Genomic DNA, 20,609 nt, shown 5'->3' with positions numbered 1-20,609 from the left:
TGTCTCCTTGATGAATTTGTTTATTACAAATCCACAGCTTTTCTCTTCACAAGACATTAATTGATGGACTGGAGTGGATTGCTTGTGGATTATTGTGATGTTTTTATCAGCTGTTTGGACTAATTCTGACGGCACCCATTCACTGCAGAGCATACATTGGTGAGCAAGTGATGGAAAAACACATTTCTCCAAATCTGATGAAGAAACAAACTCTTCTACATCTTGGATGAGCCGAGGGTGAGTCGATTTTCAGCAAATTTTCATTTTCAGGTGAACTATGAGGTAATAGGAACCATTCAAATCACTGGCAGTAATGGCACTTACACATTTCAGGATTAATTAGAAGAAGTAATACAAAATAATAATAATAATAATAATAATAAAATACTAGCACTGGCAGTAATGGCACTTACAAATTTCAGGATCAATTAGAAGAAGTAATACAAAAAAAAAAAATAATAATAAAATAAAATACTAGCATTTAATTTGATTTAATTGCTAATTATCAATATTTTCAAATCTAAATTGCATAACAGAGTAAAACCATGTGACCATGTTCAAATTTTATTTTCTGTGTTTTTTTAAGAAGCCTTCCAGATTTTTCAAGATCATTTATACATAAGTTACAGTTAAATTATTTCAATTTTAAACATTTTCTATAATTTTCCAAAAATGTCTTTCTAAAGAATAGTGTATATTGCAGTTTGACTTGGTTGGCGAAAAACAAAAGCATCTGTCACCACAATTGTAGAATGACCCAGAGAACGAATCTCCCCAAAGAACATACCTCAAAACTGCATGCAATTAAGACTAACGATTACAAACGCAAACAAAACACGCCATTTGGGTGGCGCATGCTTGAACGCTGTATGAGGCTGTGCTTGGATATAGATACTGAGAGCAGCTACAGTTTTGTCATCACAGGAACAGTTCACCTAAAAAATGAAAATTCTCATATCATGCCAAACCCATTTGTATTTAGCAAAACGTTCATGCTGCTCTTTTCCATACGAGTAAAGTGAATGGGGACTGTAGTTATCAAGCTACAAACACCATACAAATACTAAAGTTTAATCTAAATCGTCTGAACTTTGGGAGAGGAAAAGACCCAATGTATGTCTAGCATGCTCAGAAGTTTCCCCAAATGTTAGTGCATGAATTCCCTTGTGGTTATTTATTTGGCAAACCATTCCTAATGTTCTAAGAACATAGATTTATATTTAATAAACATAGATGTTTTTGTGCCAATCTAATAAAACTAACACAAAATGTTCTCAAACTATTTTAATCTCCTTCCTCGCTTTCTTTTTTTTATACATAACGTAATGTTCCCGCAGCACTGCAGAGAGTTTCTTAATAAAACCAATTTATACAGAGCATTCCCTAATGGTTAGTCTCTAATGCTCCTTTTTAGTTTAGAACCATAAAGTCTGTTAAATGTTTCTCTTTTCATAATCATAAACTACATTTATGGGAAATTTCTCGACATTGGTGTAATACAGCACTTAATCAAATTTAGAATTGAAGATTACTGTGTAATAATGATAGCTTACAAATCTGAATCATACGTGTTTGGAATTTCTTGAGGTTCAGTAAATAATGCAAATTTTTCATTTCGGGTGAACTGTTCCTTTAACAGAGAGTAAGGCTTTTCCTGTTAAATTTCGGTTCTGTGCTAGTGCCGCAAACGCTGAGCACACATTGTTTACAGTTTGAGACAGTCGAATGACCAAGAACACGGAATACTGATATAGTAAAATAACTCAAAGCGAACACTGTACAACAAAATGAAAACCAAGGCCTCGCACATCTGCGTGAAAACTTCTCTCACGTTTGTACTGAGAGTGGATTCATGCTTTTTCTAAAATCACACTCGCTCTATTTACAACGTCACGTAATAAAATGAGTAAATTTCATTGTTAAGCAGCTCAGAGTTTTCATGAGGTACAAAAAAACATCCATTTGTAAAAAACGGTACAATTGTAAACGTCTGCAGTAGTTTGTCACACAAGAGAACAGGAGATAGTATGTGAGACAGACTGTGAAGTCATATCTGATGTTTGACTGAAGAGGCCACGCGATACTTTAAAACAGTCTGAAACACCACCTAAAACCTCAGCGCCCGAGGAGGAACAGCGCCGCGTGTAAAGCTCCCTAACGTCACCCTACATGCTGAAGGACAGCGTTTCACTCAGACAGGCCGTGTGTGATCCTGAGAGTGACAGTGAACCGAAGAGAGGACGTACGGTTTGTGCGATGGCTCAAATCTGCGTCTGCAGCGGCTGGACGAGTCTGGATGGGGGTTTGGAGGAGCTGGAGTGGGACGAGTGCTGGGGTTTGATGCCTCGGCTCCTCATGTACTGGAGGAACTGATCTGGGATTTCTGCAAGAACGTCTTTGGCCAGACGGGCCATGCTGAGGATGTGATTCCCTCTGCGATCGATGTAGTCTCGGAAAGGAACGAACTGAGGAGGAATCGGAGAGAGGTTTAAGAGGAATATGCAGTTGACATCTTTATAAAAATCAATTTGACTCGTCTTTTAGATGGTAAAAATGAGTATAAATCACATTTGCATATTGTGCATTTATAGTCTAGTTCAAATATTAAAAGTGTATTTTTAATAAGCTGTATTTGCATTAATATTTGTTCCCTGGAGCACAAAAGCAGTCTTAAGTCGCTGGGGTATATTTGTAGTAATAGCCAACAATACATTGCATGGGTCAAAATGATCCAAAAGACATTAGGATATTAAATAAAGATCATGTTCCATGAAGATATTTTGTACATTTCCTACTGTAAATATATCAAAACTTAATTTGTGACTACTAATATGCATTGGTAAGGACTTCATTTGGACAGCTTTAAAGGCAATTTTCTCAATATTTTAATTTTGGTGGACCCCCAGATTACAGATTTTCAAATAGTTGTATCTCAGCCAAATATTGTCCTATCCTAATAAACCATACAGTCCAAAATAATAATAATAATAATAATAAAACATCAATGGAAATTTTATCTATTCAGCTTCCAGATGATATATAACTCTTTTTTTATTATTGAGATTTATATACACTATATTGCCAAAAGTATTGGCACCCCCTTCTAATGAACATGTTTGACTACTTTAGTAATTTCTATGAGTACAAATCTTAATGTTTAAGCATATAATGATATTTTAGGGAATTGTGTTCTTCTAATTTTATACCAACAGTTTGGACAGGACCTTTTCTATTCTAACATGACAGTGTCTCTGTGTATAAGACACGGTTCAAAAAGACATGATTGATTGAGTCAGTGTGGAAGAACTTGACTGGTCTGCAGAAAGACAAGTCCTGATCCCAGCTGAACTCCTCTGGTGTGACTTTATATGCAGACCTTGAGACAAAAACTCATCACCAAACACCAATGACTTGTACATACATACACTATATGGGCAAAAGTATTGTGACACCCCCTTGACACTAATGTCACTGTTTACAAACGCATTCCGGATTTATTCTAACCAGAAGCCATGGATGACCAGGGAGGTCAGGAACCATTTAAAAGAACGTAATGCTGCCTTCAGGTTCAAAGATAAAGCCCTCTACAGTGCAGCCAGAGCCAATCTTAAGAAAGCCATCAAGGGTGCAAAAGCAGAGTATAAAAGAAAGACTGAGGACCACTTCACCCACAACGACTTTGGAGGGGGATTCAACACCTTACACACATCAAAACCATTAATCACAAAATCTCTGATGCTAATGTCTCGTTGGCAGAAGAACTTAACTGCTTCTTTGCCCCCTTTGAGGTGAAGGCGAGAGAGACAGTCACATCACTCACACCCGCCCCCAGTGGATACACACCCCCATTAACAAAACAGCAACACAGGGTGAGGAGTGTGCTCAGGGCTGTCAATCCCAGGAAGGCGGCAGGCCCAGATGGAGTGAGGGGAATGGTGCTCAAAGAATGTGCAGATCAGCTCTCTGCAGTCTTCACAAAGATCTTCAACCTGTCCCTGTCAACAGCCACCATCCCATCCTGCCTGAAGTCAGCAATAATGATTCCATTACCGAAGAAAACAGCCATCAGTAGTCTTAACGACTACCGTCCGGTTGCACTTACCCCAGTTATAATGAAGTGCTTTGAGAGGTTAGTTCAGCAGCACATCAAAGCCAGCCTCCCAGACACTTTCGACCCATATCAGTTCTCATGCAGAACCAATAGGTCCACAGAGGATGCCATTGCTACTGCCCTGCACACAGCATTGCTCCACCTGGAACACCCAGGCAGCTATGTGAGGATGCTTTTTATTGACTATAGTTCAGCGTTCAACACAGTCCTTCCTGACAGGCTGGTAGCTAATCTGCTGGATTTAGGCCTCTCTCCATCTATCTGTCACTAGATTAAGGACTTCCTGACTAACCGCCCTCAGACGGTTAAGCTAGGCTCTCATTTCTCCTCCACTTTAACTCTGAGCACAGGCGCCCCACAAGGCTGCGTGTTGAGTCCACTTCTCTACGTCCTTTATACTCATGACTGTATTTCAATCCATCCTACCAACGCCATCATCAAATTCGCAGATGACACAACCATAGTTGGACTCATCTCAGGAGGAGATGAAACAGCTTACAGAGATGAAATTCAGAGACTGACAGAATGGTTCACAGCAAATAACCTGGCTCTGAATGCTTCAAAAACCAAAGAGCACATCATTGACTCCCGAAAGCACAACACAAACCTTACACCATTGCACATCAGCGGGGTCTGTGTGGAGAGGGTTCCGGCTTTTAGATTATTGGGCATGAACATCACTGAGGATCTTTCCTGGAACACAAACACTTCTGCAGTGGTCAAAAAAGCACAGCAGCGACCCTATTTCTAGAGGACACTGAGAAAGAATCATCTGCAAGAGCAGTTGTTAGTGTCCTTCTATCCAGTGGGTGATCAATTCGGCACAAAAAATTATTGGCTGTCCTCTGCCTTCCTTAAAGGAACTTTACACTGTACGCTGCCTCGAAAGGGCAGCGAGCATTTTAAAGGATCCCTTCCATCCTGGACATCATTTGTTTGAATTGCTGCCCTCTGGTAAACGTTTTAGGTCCATTAAATCAAGAACCAATAGACTGAAGAACAGATTTTACCCCAGCGCTATATGGGAGCTGAACACCGTCAGCATACACATACACACACACAACACAAACACATAATAAATGAGAAATGCACCAATCTGATGGGGCATCTTATATCTTAACCGACATAGGTTAACAACACCCTCTGTATACCTCTCGGTGTGTCTATTCAGTCTATTAGTATAAGTTTACATCGTATATTGTTCAGTCTGACTGTTCGTTTTCTACAATTTTTATTTATTCATTTTTATTTATTTATTTTTTATATATAGATCTTTAGCTTGCACTAATTTATGCATGATTGCACTGTAGGGATTGCTCTAATTTCGCTGTACTTTTAGTGACAATAATAAAGAATCTTGAAAGATCTTCTTTAGAACAGAAAAAGGCACTAACAAAACTGTGGCAACAAAGATGGAAACATAAATATACATACATGTATTTAAAAATTGTATTTCAATCTCTGTTGAAACAGTTTTGGACGTGTCTAAAATAACAGTACCCTTATGTACAAGTCATTGGTGTTTGGTGATGAGTTTTTGTCTCAAGGTCTGCATATAAAGTCACACCAGAGGAGTTCAGCTGGGATCAGGACTTGGCTTTCTGCAGACCAGTCCAGTTCTTCCACACTGACTCAATCAATCATGTCTTTTTGAACCGTGTCTTATACACAGAGACACTGTCATGTTAGAATAGAAAAAAGATCCTGTCCAAACTGTTGCTTTAAAATTAGAAGCACACAATTCCCTAGAATATCCTTATATGCTTAAACATTAAGATTTGTACTCATAGAAATGACTAAAGTAGTCAAACATGTTCATTAGAAGGGGGTGCCAATACTTTTGGCAATATAGTGTATCATCCGGAAGCTGAAAAATTAAAAATTGTTGAAAACGTACTCAACCTCAGGCCATCCAAGATTAGGATGAGTTTGTTTCTATGATGATCAAAGTTAAACATTTATTCTCGGTTCTTTTTTTTTTTTTTCATGACCCCACAACAACTAACCCTACTGTTACAAAAGAACACCTGAACAAGTGCACGAGCACTCACTCTTCCATACATACATATTCAGTTTGCACTTACATAAATTGAATAATAATTAAATTTAAAAAATAACATAGATAAATTCGTCACATACAGTATTTACAGTGCCAAGTAAAAGTCAGTACATTAAGAAACAATAATACTGACTTGGCATAATACTGACACTTAATTTCTAGTGATTATCATCAATTTGATTTCACAGATACTATTTAAACTAAACTGAGCTAGACAATGACATCTCTGAACTCAATAATGAAATGCCTTTAACTGAAAATTGAGTGTTTAATCTTATTATTATACATTACTGACACTCTATCCTCCAGTTTGATACTGTTAAGTGCTTTGACACAATCTGTATTGTTAAAAGCACTATATAATAAAGCTGACTTGACTTGACTTGGAATTATTAATTTTATATCCAGAAAATTCTCAGAAGTTTTCAATTAACCTCATCATATAAGGGATACTGCTTTTCAGATTTGTCAGAAAAAATATGACATCATCCGCAAATAAAGAGATATATACCTCATGGCCTCTTTCTGCCATAGCTAAGGGTTCGACTGCCAACACAAACAACAGTGGGGACAGAGGGCACCCTTGACGAGTACATCGTTGTAGATTAAAAGTTTTTGAGATGGTGTTATTAGTTAATATCTCAACAGCTGGGTTTGTGTATAGAAGCCAAATTGATCTAATCTTCTAGAAAGCACTTTATAAAGTAATTTTGTATCGCATCCCATTAAACTAATTGGTCTGTAAGATAAACACTCAGTTGGGGACTTATTTGGTTTTAATATTAAAGTTATGATAGCTAATCTTAATGAATCTGGAAGCGTTCTTGTCATAAAAGATTCCTCATACATATCAAGTAATTGTCTCTTAAATGTCTTGTAAAATTCTATTGGAAGCCCATCTGATCCTGGCGCTTTATCAATATTGATATCTCCTATCGCTCCACTAAGATCTTCTATTGTTAATGGGCTGTCTAATGCTATTTTCTCATCGTCTGATATAGTCTTAAATTGCAACTGGTCAATAAACAATTTCTGCACTTTTCTATTTCCGTTATATTCTGATTTATATAATGTTTGATAGAAATCTCTAAAATGGTTATTTATCTCTACTGGGTCTGTAGTTAAATTACCAGACTTCAGCTTCACATTATTAATTGTTCTATCAGATTGCATCTTCTTTATCCTCCATGCCAGTTTACCTGCTTTTTCAGGTGAATAATCAATTTGTGAATGAGTTTTATATGAGCTTGAGTAACAAGAATATTCTCTTTTATTTGGGTTCAACATTCTCCAAACTTCAATTAATCTTAGATCCTTCATATATTCAATTAATGTTTTCCTAGTTTGTATATGAGTTGTATCTATTTGGGTGGATCTGTCCAATATTGGGTCGAGGGTACAATTAAAATCACCTCCAATTATATTAAATCCCTCCAAATCAGAAACAGTTAAACAATTATTTCTCAAAAAATGATGGGCTGTCTTCATTGGGACCATAAGTATTTATAAGATTTAGTTTTTGTGTCAAAATACTCCCCTGAACAATTATATATCTTCCAGAAGGGTCTTGAATAGTTTTTGTAACCTGAAATGGCAACAATCTATGAATGAGGATAACTACACTCCTTGCATGAGAACTTGGCCATCTTTAACTCAAGCAATGCATATCTGATGCAATCAAATATGACTCTTGTAAAAACACTATTTTAGATTTGAGATATTTTCCCCGGACACTCCAACTTGTAATTTTAATATCCAGATTACCTTTTAGTTTTGTTTTCGCCATAAATTACTGTCTTAGTATATTACTGTCTAAGTAAATTACTGTCTTAGTATATTACTGTCTAAGTAAATTACTGTCTTAGTATATTAGTGTTTTAGTATATTACTGTTTTAGTATATTACTGTCTTAGTATATTACTGTTTTAGTATATTACTGTCTTAGTATATTACTGTTTTAGTATATTACTGTCTTAGTATATTACTGTCTTAGTATATTACTGTCTAAGTATATTACTGTTTTAGTATATTACTGTCTTAGTATATTACTGTCTTAGTATATTACTGTCTAAGTATATTACTGTCTTAGTATATTACTGTTTTAGTATATTACTGTCTTAGTATATTACTGTTTTAGTATATTACTGTCTTAGTATATTACTGTCTTAGTATATTACTGTCTAAGTATATTACTGTCTAAGTAAATTACTGTCTTAGTATATTAGTGTTTTAGTATATTACTGTTTTAGTATATTACTGTTTTAGTATATTACTGTTTTAGTATATTACTGTTTTAGTATATTACTGTCTTAGTATATTACTGTCTAAGTAAATTACTGTCTTAGTATATTAGTGTTTTAGTATATTACTGTTTTAGTAAATTACTGTCTTAGTATATTACTGTTTTAGTATATTACTGTTTTAGTATATTACTGTTTTAGTATATTACTGTTTTAGTATATTACTGTTTTAGTAAATTACTGTCTTAGTATATTACTGTTTTAGTATATTACTGTTTTAGTATATTACTGTTTTAGTAAATTACTGTCTTAGTATATTACTGTTTTAGTATATTACTGTTTTAGTATATTACTGTTTTACTAAATTACTGTCTTAGTATATTACTGTTTTAGTATATTACTGTTTTAGTATATTACTGTTTTAGTAAATTACTGTCTTAGTATATTACTGTTTTAGTATATTACTGTTTTAGTATATTACTGTTTTACTAAATTACTGTCTTAGTATATTAGGGAAGATAGAAATAAGAAGAGAGAAAAAAAATATATATATAAATAATTTAAAAATATAATAATAATAATAATAATAGAGTGGTGCAAATGTAAACGAAGGGGTCCTGTGCGATGGATATCTTCATCCCGTCGTGCATGATGTCATGCCGGCTTGATTCACGGTAGACAAATTCCTTCTTCTGAAACTGTAAGAAACGGATGAGGATAGCTCTGTTGTGGTTGGGCTTCCTGGACGCTAGTGTGCGATGAACTCGTTCTAAAGTGAACGCTTTGTCCGGCCCCAGCCATTATGCCGATTTCTGCTCGAAGCGATTTCAGTTCATTTAAACCTTAGGCTAAGCTATCCATTTGGTTAGCTTCCACTTCAGTCAGTACACTTGCCCAAGTTGTTTTTACACTAGTCTTACGTCCTCAAGTAAAGATGTCACACTGTTTAGTTATGGAAGGTTTTTACATATCAATGCCGATGTTGTGTTAAAAGACTGGCAGAGTATATTAAAGGTTTTTATATTAAATTGTGCACGGTTACTCAGAGCCTCTCCGTTAAGCTGCCATCCTGGTCCTGGCCCCATTTATTCTCAGTTCTATACATTTATTCTCACCCTCTATGCATTTACTTTAAACAGTTTTCCCCTTTGCTTTTGCCACACACATTGAGAGATGAAGTCAAAAATATTGTCTGTGATCATCAGTGCTACAGATGCTGTAGACATTAGGCTGGAAATCGCCTGGAATATTGGCTTACTATTTCTGTCAACGGATATAGAGCTAGAAAGCTCACCTGCACGATGTCTCTCTCCGCGAAGCGACCCCTGGATGATATCCTGACCTCATCTCCATCTAGTTCAATCATCTCTGTCAAACAGAAGAAAATGGTACAGAAAAAAACATCATGTGGTGCCCACATTCGGCTCAGACTGTTATAGTCAAGTGTGCTATCATTGGATTGCATATGAGTTCAAATACACCCTTTAATGTAGCAGCTATGAAATGAGTTCAAAGAGCAAATCATGACTGCTGTGAGATAACAAGAACACAGGGAGCTGCATGTAAATGAGGTTTTATCTTCATTAGAGGAAAAGAAAGTATCAACCTTTATTGCAAGCACAGACGAGACCAAGGTTTGCTTTTTAATGTATAACATAAAAGCACATTTAATGAGAAATGGGATTTTTTGTGGTCTTGTCAAATAAAGTACTATGCTGACATAACCTAAGCAGTTAAAGCTGTGAAAGTAAAAGTTAAGGTGCCTACACAATGAAAAAGGTCTATCAGTGAATTAGACAACAGTTACACACAATAGTGTTTGCTGATCTGATCACAAGTGGACATCCATTCAACCAAATGCATGTACTGGAAAAAATATAAAAAGCACAATGTTCTCTTACCATTCCTGATTCTTAGACAAACCCACAGAATTAGGCATAGTTTTGTAGCTATCAGAGCAGAACCAAAAGCTGCTGCTATCTCTATTGTTTTCTGCTTTCTCCTTTTGCATTCATATGTAACATGCATTAACTTATTTCACAATATTAGATTGAAAGAGCAGAAAAAGCCCATACATACACCCTTGCCTCAAAGAAATGAGGAAAGTGGTCAAAAGTGGACAGAAGGGACTGATTAAAACACCAGGTGTGAATGGGAAGGTGTCTACCTCATCTATTTGTGATCTGATCGACCAAATGCATCTTGATACCAGGTGTAAACAGGGTATAAGTGTCAGAGATCTGGTGCAAAAGAGGGTGGAAACCTTATTTTTAGAAAGCCCTAACTAACTGTATACAGAAAGTGGGTTGAAAACATTCTTTCAATTTTAGAATTTGGGTCTATAAACAAAACAATAGCCACATTTCCATTACCCTTCAAATTGCGCAAATTGAAATTGTGAATATGGAAACACACCAGTTTTGAAAAAAAAAAATTATGCTCGCATGAGGTGGTGTTTCAGGCAATTTGAAAATGGAATACATAGCAAAACTGCAATGGAAACTGTTTTTTTGCATTTACAGGTCATCTGACATATGTAAAAGTCCACATGATCATTCTTTAATGTACTATAACCTCCAAGAAACACTTCATCCGTGGCCGCTCTCAAATATAAAGGGCTTTCCTTGCCATTAATGCTTGGATAACCCTTTATTAACACTGTACACATCTGCAGTGCGTTACGGCCACTCTAGTCAATGCTTGCCTTGCCATGGCATGTTTCAGAAGCGTCCGAGAAGCGTCTCTCAGCACTGCTTTGCTGAAGATACACACATAAATCTCCTTAGATTCAAAATAATGGCTGCAAAATATGTAATATTAAAAATAGTGACTAGAGGCTGCAAAATATGTAAACCTACCAACATCCATCGCCATGACTTCTTGCGAGAGGAAAAAATTACGTTTTATTTGCAGCAGATTGGTTAATGGAAATCAATTCGATTCGCAATAGGTTTTTTTATCAACATATACATTTTTTCCGCAAATCTGTAATAGAAACCCAGCTAATGACAATGAATGACAAATTCACTTTAGTGAGAAGTACTTCAACACAATTTAAATGAATAGAATAAATAAATAAATAAAAATAAGCTTTTAAAAACTTTATTTACTAAACAAATTTGCATGTTTAAATTTGTTAGACAAAGCACAAAAATGCGATGTAAGCTCCAGCGATGTTTGTGTAAACATGATCCAAAGTTTTGTCTCCTCTAGTGTGGCAGGAGACATGCTGATGGAATTTGGGGAGCACTGTCTTTAAGTTGGAGTGATTAAAATCACCTACAACAATAAATGCAGCCTCCGGGTGTACAGTCTGTTGTTTACTAATGGCCGCATGCAGACTCTTCATAGTCATGAAGGTTTTTGAGAGACTTGTAAAGAGCCACATCTGCTCCTCCATACCTGATACTTTGGACCCTCTTCAGTTTGCCTATCGCCCAAACAGATCCACGGACGATGCCATTTCTCACGTCCTCCACTCTTCCCTCACACACTTGGACAGCAACAATGGGAATTATGTAAGGCTGCTATTCATTGACTATAGCTCAGCTTTCAACACTATAGTCCCCATCAAGCTGGCCTCTAAACTCACTGACCTCGGCCTAAACTCCTCACTCTGTGACTGGATTCAAGACTTCCTCACCGGCAGACCTCAAGTGGTGAAAGTTGGCCAGTTCACCTCAAACTCCATCACTCTGAACATAGGAGCCCCACAGGGCTGTGTCCTGAGTCCCCTGCTCTACTCTCTCTACACGCATGACTGCGTGTCCTCTCACAGCTCCACATCTATTGTCAAATTCGCTGATGATACTGTGGTTCTGGGCCTCATCTCCAACAATGATGAGACCGCATACTTGGATGAGGTAGAGAGACTCACATCATGGTGCCAGGACAACTGTGTCTCTCTGAATGTGAGCAAAACTAAAGAGCTGATCATGGACTTCAGGAAGAGACAGCAGCAGCCCTACACTCCTCTTATGATCAATGGGACCCCTGTGGAGAGGGTGAGTAGCTTCAAGTACCTCGGTGTAAACATCTCCGAGAACCTGACTTGGACTACACACATCCAAACACAGGTTAAGAAAGCCAGGCAAAGACTGTACCATCTGCGACAGCTGAGGAAATTCAGGGTCTCACCAGCAATCCTGAAAACTTTCTATTCAGGGACCATAGAAAGTGTATTGACTCAGTGCATCTCAGTGTGGTATGGAAACAGCTCCAATCAGGACGGCAAAGCACTACAGAGAGTTGTGCACTTAGCTGAGCGCATCTCAGGGTCTGTTCTCCCCTCTCTGCAGGACATCTACCTCAAACGCTGCAAAAGTAGAGCTGTTAAAATCATCAAGGACTCTAATCACCCTGGTAACCAGCTATTCACTTTGCTTCTATCTGGTAAGCGCTTCCGTAGCCTGATGGCAAAGACTGAGAGACTTAGGAGGAGCTTCTTCCCCCAGGCCATCAGGCTCCTAAACTCTAACTCTGTGTCATAACATCACATGACTCCATGTAAATATCACCATATCAATAAGCTATTCATAATTTTTTCTACCTCATAGTGCTGCTATTTAAATAGCAATTCATAGCAAGCTTGGCATTAGCATCTGGGGGAATATAGGCTGCAGTTATAATGGTGGAAGTGAACTCCCGCGGCAGATAGAAAGGTCTACACTTAACCATGAGAAACTCTAGGTTAGGTGAGCAGTGTCTTCCAACAATGTCAGAGTTCGTACACCAAGCTTTGTTTACATAAATGCACAATCCTCCACCTCTGGTCTTGCTGGAGTCATCTGCCGTTCTATCTGCTCGGAGCGTGTTGCGTCCGGTTAGATCAATAACATTATTGGGTATGTCGCTATGTAGCCATGTTTCAGTGAAAACCATGACATTGCAGTCCAAAAGTTTCTTACTATGGGTGATGTGAAGTCGTATCTCATCCATTTTGTTCACCAATGACCGCACATTAGCGAGGAAAATGCTGGGTAAAGAGAGCCGGTGCGGTGTTAGCTTTAGCTTAGCTCTTAGCCTCCGCGTTCCCCCGCCTTTGTTTACGATCTCGGCGCCGCCTGTGAGCACTTCCACCTGGCCGAGCAGAGTGCGTAGCCTCGGGTGTTCTGGAGATCTCAGGGATGAGTCGATGATTGGTTATAAAACTGTTGGAAAAGTGCAGACCGATATCCAAAAGCTCCTGTCGGGTTTATGATGTTAAGGCAAAGCTGTTCAGTGTGAACAGGCCCGAGATGAGCAGGAAAAATACTGCAAAATTGCAAAAACTAGAGAGACGCTGAGCCTCGCGATGTGTACGCGCCGCCATCTTGGTCTTATTACAATATTTATCTCGGTCTTATTACAAGGTTACAATATGCTAACAACAAACAAAATATGAAAACTGCAGCAGATGAGGCAGTGATGACAGTTGAAACTAAATAACTGGATCACACTTTTCTGATGAAAGGAGAGGTACAGGGTTATTTAAGAACTGAACTGATAAGACATTTCAAAGCTCATACAGCACATACGCTACTAATGACGTTCTGGGAGACTGATTGGTCTCGCTGGAACATGTGTGAAACAGGCTTCTCTTTTGATCTGATCTGGTTTGATGGTTCTCTGTTAGACTAGACTGATATCACATCTTCAAACATCCCCAAAGACATACATATCACTCTCATCTTACCATCAAACTCAGCCGGCCCAACTCCAACGATGATAATTGACATGGGAAGACTGGAGGCCTTCAACAGAAGGGAAGAGTTTATTAAAACAAGACCCCCAGGAATAGCCTCCTCATATAATTCAACATTTGTGACCCTCTCTGTGAAATCCAGGCTAAAGTCTCAAAGTCAAATTATGAGATAACAAACATCAAAGTTTGAGTTCAACCATTAATTTCACTATGATTTCAGTCTTTGACATGGCCTTACTCAGTCGATATTAAAGATATCAAGGTTACATTTTCACATAATGTTCTTTACCTAATGAAAGATGATTTTATGTAGAAGTTTTCACAGCCAGGGTCACATTTATATAATAAAACATGGGCAACACAGACTTGTGATCGCAGTATTGGAATACAACATCTTGTGTTCGATCTATCATGGAGACACATGGGGAACTTTTCTCAAATAGGGTACAAACTGGTTGTCATTTACTTTTTAAAACAATGGCCAATTTTAATCAATTGAATGCCTGTGATCCCTGTAAAATTGTGATTTGAAAATAAATAATGAGCAAAAATGCAATATTTAGCTATTTCCCGGATTTTATGTTCAACTCTGTTATTGCATAATTTCTCCCCATTCCATTCCAGAAAGTGACACCATTCCATTTTCTCAATTTCTGGAGAAAATATAGTGTTGAATGGATTTGTCAAGCTAAATCATTCAGCCCTGTTACTGGGTTATTTAAAATGAATAAATAAACAATACTCTTGCAAATGTTTTTTTTTTATATATATAATGTTTTATATTCATCAAAATCTACAAAGATTTGGTCTCCTTCTGAATGAAGACTTAATTTTGTCTAAATATACAAACACTGTATGTACATGTTAATTGCACCCCTGTTACACATTCTGACATATTCATACATTTTGTGTGTACATTGATACATTACTTTTATGTTTATTTAAAGTTTGAACTCTGTAATTCTGAAATATGAGGCCCATTCATTAAGCCCAGGAAACATAGACGGCTCAGCTATCTGCACACTGACACATTATGAATGACTCCTGTCATGGTTCGAAGAGACTCTGCCCATTACAGTCTACACAATATATCACAATTCAGCGTCTCGGTTGATGTGTTTAAAGGAAAGACAAATGGATTCCATTTAAGACTTTTTTTCTAATTCTGTATTCTTCATATTGTAATAGGATCCACAATGAGGAATCAACAAACTTTGTGAGTGGGCGTAAATTATTCTCTTTTATTGCAGCACAATGATAGTCTAATTTTTCATCCAATAAACAGGTTTTCTAGTGATTAGAATGATAAATGCCTATTGTTTACAAAGCAAACAAACTTAGACTCTTAAAAATAAGGTTCCAGTGTGATAAAGGGATACATATTTTTGTATATTTTTAAAGGTAGATAATCAGGTATGATCCTCAAATGTCAGTCCTGTTACCATGATTTTGTAGTCGACAACTGTTAACTGTTTTATAGACGTATAATGTCAAATTAAAAAGTAAATAATTTGTCTACTTTGATCATGGTAACAGGGCTGACATTTTAAGATAATACCTTAGTGAAAAACAACATTATTCAGACAACGTTTTTATACATTTATGGAATAGTTCATCACCTTAAAAGGGGGAAAATTTTGATGGTAACAAGAGTTGATAACTTGGGGACACAATGTTGACATTATGTCGATATCTTGCTGTTTATCAGCAAAGTAATAGGCCTACAACATAATAAAACTTGGTGTCAGCTTTTCATTGTATATAAGGGTCGCTTCTCTTTTCTATTCTTCCAAATGGTGTAAAGATTGCAGGGAACTGTGTTTTTTTTAACTTACATTTACAATTGATTCTTTCGTCTGGGCCATGTCTGAGATGACCCCATCAGAGATGATGAGGAGGATGAAGTATTCAGAGCCATCCTTTACTAATGACGCATATCTGCAAAGAAATAAGCTGATCACTTCATGTGCCTGGAACGGACACAGGGGCTGAATCACATTTCAAATCCAATCCATCCTAGTGTCACAAAGAAAAGTACATCTAAAATAGTCAAAAATACCATGATGGTGTACTATTTGTGGTAGATTTTCCAAGCTTTTTGGGCTATTGCCTGCAATCAGTTCTTGAGGTACCAGGATGCAAACATAACATTGTAAATATAACAAAATAAGAAGAAATTAATGGTTTAACATTCTATTACATGCAATTTTACTGTAAAACAAAACCTGAAATTTTTTTTCGTAACTGTAAATTTTATCAGGATATTTTTAGCGCATGGTCTAAATAACTAGTGTGAAGAATAGTCTATAAGTATATTGAAATATAATTGGCCGCCTCACCTTGCTACATGATTAATGACAGGTGAAAAGTATGTTGGGCCATACAGACGAACAGACTTCAGACTCTGATAATACGCCTCTAGAACACCCTCTATCCCACTGCAATATGGGTTTTCTGGGTTCCCGTTCTGTAAGTACACATAAAAATGAACATATGCACATGTGATACACACATTCACAAATACAAGCACCAGAGAGTAAGACACAAACATACTCTAAATGAGTGTGCTTAATTGAACTGAGCACTTGCAGTGTATGTCAAATTGTAAAATTATAATTTATATACTTTAATTTCTTTTATGGATATATATATATATATATATATATATATATATATATATATCAGTGCTGTCAAACTATTAATCGCGACTAATCGCATCCAAAATAAAAGTTTTTTTTACATAATATATGTGTGTATATTGTATATATTTATTATGTATATATAAATACAAACACATGCATGTATATATTTAAGAAAAATATGTTATTTTTTATGTATTAAATATATTTATATATTAAATCAAATATAAGAATATAAATATATAAATCTATACACATGTAAATATTTTCAAAATATATACTGTATGTGTGTGTATTTACATAATAAATATACACAGTCCACATACATATATTATGTAAATAAAAACTTTTATTTTGGATGCGATTAATCGTTTGACAGCACTAATATATTTATATATATATATATATCTGTTTTTTGTTGTTGTTTTTTTTACATTTACATTTAGTCATTTAGCAGATGCTTTTATCCAAAGCGACTTACAAATGAGGACAATGGAAGCAGTCCAAATCAATAAAAAAGCAATGATATGCAAGTGCTATAACAAGTCTCAGTTACCTTTTTTTAAACTATATAATAAATAAAAAGAAAACAGATATAATAGAAAAATAATAGAGCAAGCTAGTGTTAGAGGCCTTTTTTGCTTTTTGTTAATTGTATAATAAATAAAAATAAAACAAATATATAGAATACAAAAATAACAGAGAAGACCGTGTACATTTTTTTTAAGAAAACAAGCAGTTAGTAAATGAATAGAGTGCAAGTCTTTTTTTAAGAGTAGAATTAGAATAGAGAGTGCTAGAGTTCAAATAAAGATGGAAGAGATGCGATTTTAGCCGATTCTTGAAGATGGCTAAGGACTCTGGGATTGAGTTGCTGGGATTGAGTTGGGAAGGTCATTCCACCAGGAGGGAACATTTAATGTAAAAGTCTGTGAAAATGATTTTGTGCCTCTTTTGGATGGCACAATAAGGGGACGTTCACTTGCAGAACACAAGCTTTCAAATTTCCTTAAAATTTGTGTAACCCAGTAGAACAACACTCTACGGGTATTGAGTTTATTTCTAGTAATTTGTTTTCTAATTCAGAACTAAAATGTGAGTGAATTATATGTCATCATATTGAATAAAATGAAAACTCAAAGACATTCAAATCACATGAGCCAATATTTTATTCACAATATAGAGAACAAAAATATTGAAACGGAGACATTTTACACTTTTATCCACTAAATGAGCTCATTTCAAATTTGATTCCTGCTACAGGTCTTAAAAAAGTTGGCACAGGGGCAACAAAGGGTTGAAAAAGCAAGACATTTTGAGAATATTCAGCTGGGAGAACATCAAATCTCATCATCTACAGTGCATAACATCATCAAAAGATTCAGAGAAACTGGAGAAATCTCTGTCTGTAAGGGACAAGGCCGAAGACCTTTGTTGGATGCCCATGGTCTTCGGGCCCTCACACGACACTATGTCACTCATTGGCATGATTTTGTCATTGACATTACTAAATGGGCCCAAGAATACTTTCAGCAACCACTGACGGTAAACACAATCCACAGTGCCATCTGCAGATGCCAACTAAACCTCTATCGTGCAAAAAGGAAGCCATATGTGAACATGGTCCAGAAGCGGCGTCGTGTAATGTGGGCCAAGGCTCATTTAAAATGGATTGTTGCAAAGTGGAAAAGTGTTGTATGGTCAGACGAGTCCAAAGTTGACATTCTTGTTGGAAATCACGGAGGCCATGTCCTCCAGGCTAAAGAGGAGGGAGACCTTCCAGCGTGTTATCAGCGTTCAGTTCAAAACCCAGCATCTCTGATGGTATGGGGGTGCATAAGTGCATACGGTATGGGCATCTTGCATGTTTTGGAAGGCACTATGAATGCTGAAAGGTATATAAAGGTTTTACAGCAACATATGCTCCCCTCCAGACAACATCTATTTCAGGGAAGGTCTTGTGTATTTCAGCAGGACAATGCAAAACCACATGAGTAGTTCTATCCTATACATTATGTCCAAATGATGATTTATGATCTGATTTATGCCCTGATTTATAGCTATGTGACCCTCTCTGTCACCCTGACTGTCACGTCACAGGGTCCTGTCAACCCTGACTGACATGACAGTAGGGTGTGTAAATCAAAGATCAAAACAGATGTTAGATTTGACTTTTGATGGATTTATGAGTGGATTTATGATGTTTTTATCTCTCACCTGTGCCATGGGGTTTTTATGGTGTTCCTTCCTGAGCTGTAGCTAGCTTCCAGCGGTTCAGGTGTTGGGTTCTTCCTGATTGTGGAAAAATAGTGGGGGGCAAAGGGGTGCGTATTAACACCTTAAGAGGATCAATGTTGTTTTTGATCTGATTGGTATATGTTAATGTCTAGACTGGAGTTCTTCCTCACTGTGGAAAAATGGCTGAGCAAAGGGGTGCGTATTGACACCTTAACAGGATCAATGTTGTTTGATCTGTATGTTATATGTTAATGCCTAGTCATCAATTTGTTCCTACCGGCCAGTCTACATCCACCTCTGAATAAGGAATGCTGTCTGGATGTCTACCTTTCTTAGGTGTGGATAAAGAATGGTGTCATGTCTGAGGATGTTCCCTCACTAACACCTTAGAAACATTGATGGTAAATTTATGCCTAATATGTAGACTTTTGTTAAAACAAGACAAACAAATAAGCATTTTAAATAAGCCCTGCTTTAGACAAATAATCAACACTTTGGCTGATTATTTGGGCTCTCTCTCTCTCTCTCTCACATAATGGTTTTTATACTATACAAACTGTATTTTTCCATCACCCTACACCGACCTTACACATAAACCTACCCCTTACTGAAAACTTTGTGCATTTTAAGATTTTCAGAAAACTACATTCTGTATAATTTATAAGCTTGTTTCCTCATGGGGACAAAAAAATTAATAAATGTCCCCACAAGGACAAGGATTTTGGATATTGCCATCTTTATCCCCCATAACGTAGGGTATACCTGAGCCACACACACACACACAAATCTCGTCCAAAGAGTTTTCTACCCATGTGAGAAAAGCACTTGGGTGCATTAGCATCAGGCTATTTTAAAGAAATTAAAGAATAAAACTAAAGTTTGATTTAAAGACAATAGACAGCATGATTTGCTTTAGTGACACACAATGTGTTTAAAACTTCTTAAACATGTTTAAAACTGTAGGTGTATTTATTTTAAGTTTTAAGTGAAATGTATATTTGTTCTTTTGCAGTACACATACACTCACCTAAAGGATTATTAGGAACACCATACTAATACTGTGTTTGACCCCCTTTCGCCTTCAGAACTGCCTTAATTCTACGTGGCATTGATTCAACAAGGTGCTGAAAGCATTCTTTAGAAATGTTGGCCCAGTTGATGAAGATTTGTGGGATGCACATCCAGGGCACGAAGCTCCCGTTCCACCACATCCCAAAGATGCTCTATTGGGTTGAGATCTGGTGACTGTGGGGGCCATTTTAGTACAGTGAACTCATTGTCATGTTCAAGAAACCAATTTGAAATGATTCGAGCTTTGTGACATGGTGCATTATCCTGCTGGAAGTAGCCATCAGAAGATGGGTACATGGTGGTCATAAAGGGATGGACATGGTCAGAAACAATGCTCAGGTAGGCCGTGGCATTTAAACGATGCCCAATTGGCACTAAGGGGCCTAAAGTGTGCCAAGAAAACATCCCCCACACCATTACACCACCACCACCAGCCTGCACAGTGGTAACAAGGCATGATGGATCCATGTTCTCATTCTGTTTACGCCAAATTATGACTCTACCATCTGAATGTCTCAACAGAAATCGAGACTCATCAGACCAGGCAACATTTTTCCAGTCTTCAACC

The 20,609-nt window shown here is 36.9% G+C and overlaps 2 protein-coding genes across 2 annotated transcripts in view; both read right to left on the bottom strand.

Moving 5' to 3' along the window:
• Window positions 1-20,609, bottom strand: part of LOC306868005 (histone H3.2-like) — a gene marked incomplete at its 3' end in the record, with an annotated part of 468,278 nt that overhangs the window by 446,729 nt on the left and 940 nt on the right. The window lies entirely within an intron of this gene.
• The window catches only part of cpne8 (copine VIII), a gene marked incomplete at both ends in the record, with an annotated part of 58,746 nt that continues 40,398 nt past the window's right edge, over window positions 2,262-20,609 (bottom strand). The window contains 5 exons of the mRNA XM_079413960.1: window positions 2,262-2,465; window positions 9,705-9,778; window positions 14,085-14,142; window positions 15,929-16,031; window positions 16,433-16,560. Coding sequence (XP_079270086.1) covers window positions 2,262-2,465; window positions 9,705-9,778; window positions 14,085-14,142; window positions 15,929-16,031; window positions 16,433-16,560 — 567 coding nt within the window. The remainder of the gene's footprint in view (window positions 2,466-9,704; window positions 9,779-14,084; window positions 14,143-15,928; window positions 16,032-16,432; window positions 16,561-20,609) is intronic.

This window comes from Barbus barbus, assembly GCF_936440315.1.
Source record: "Barbus barbus genome assembly, chromosome: 50".
Classification (NCBI taxonomy): Eukaryota; Metazoa; Chordata; class Actinopteri; order Cypriniformes; family Cyprinidae; genus Barbus; species Barbus barbus.
Note: the sequence above shows the minus strand (reverse complement) of the source record. Positions and strands in the feature narration are given on the sequence as shown.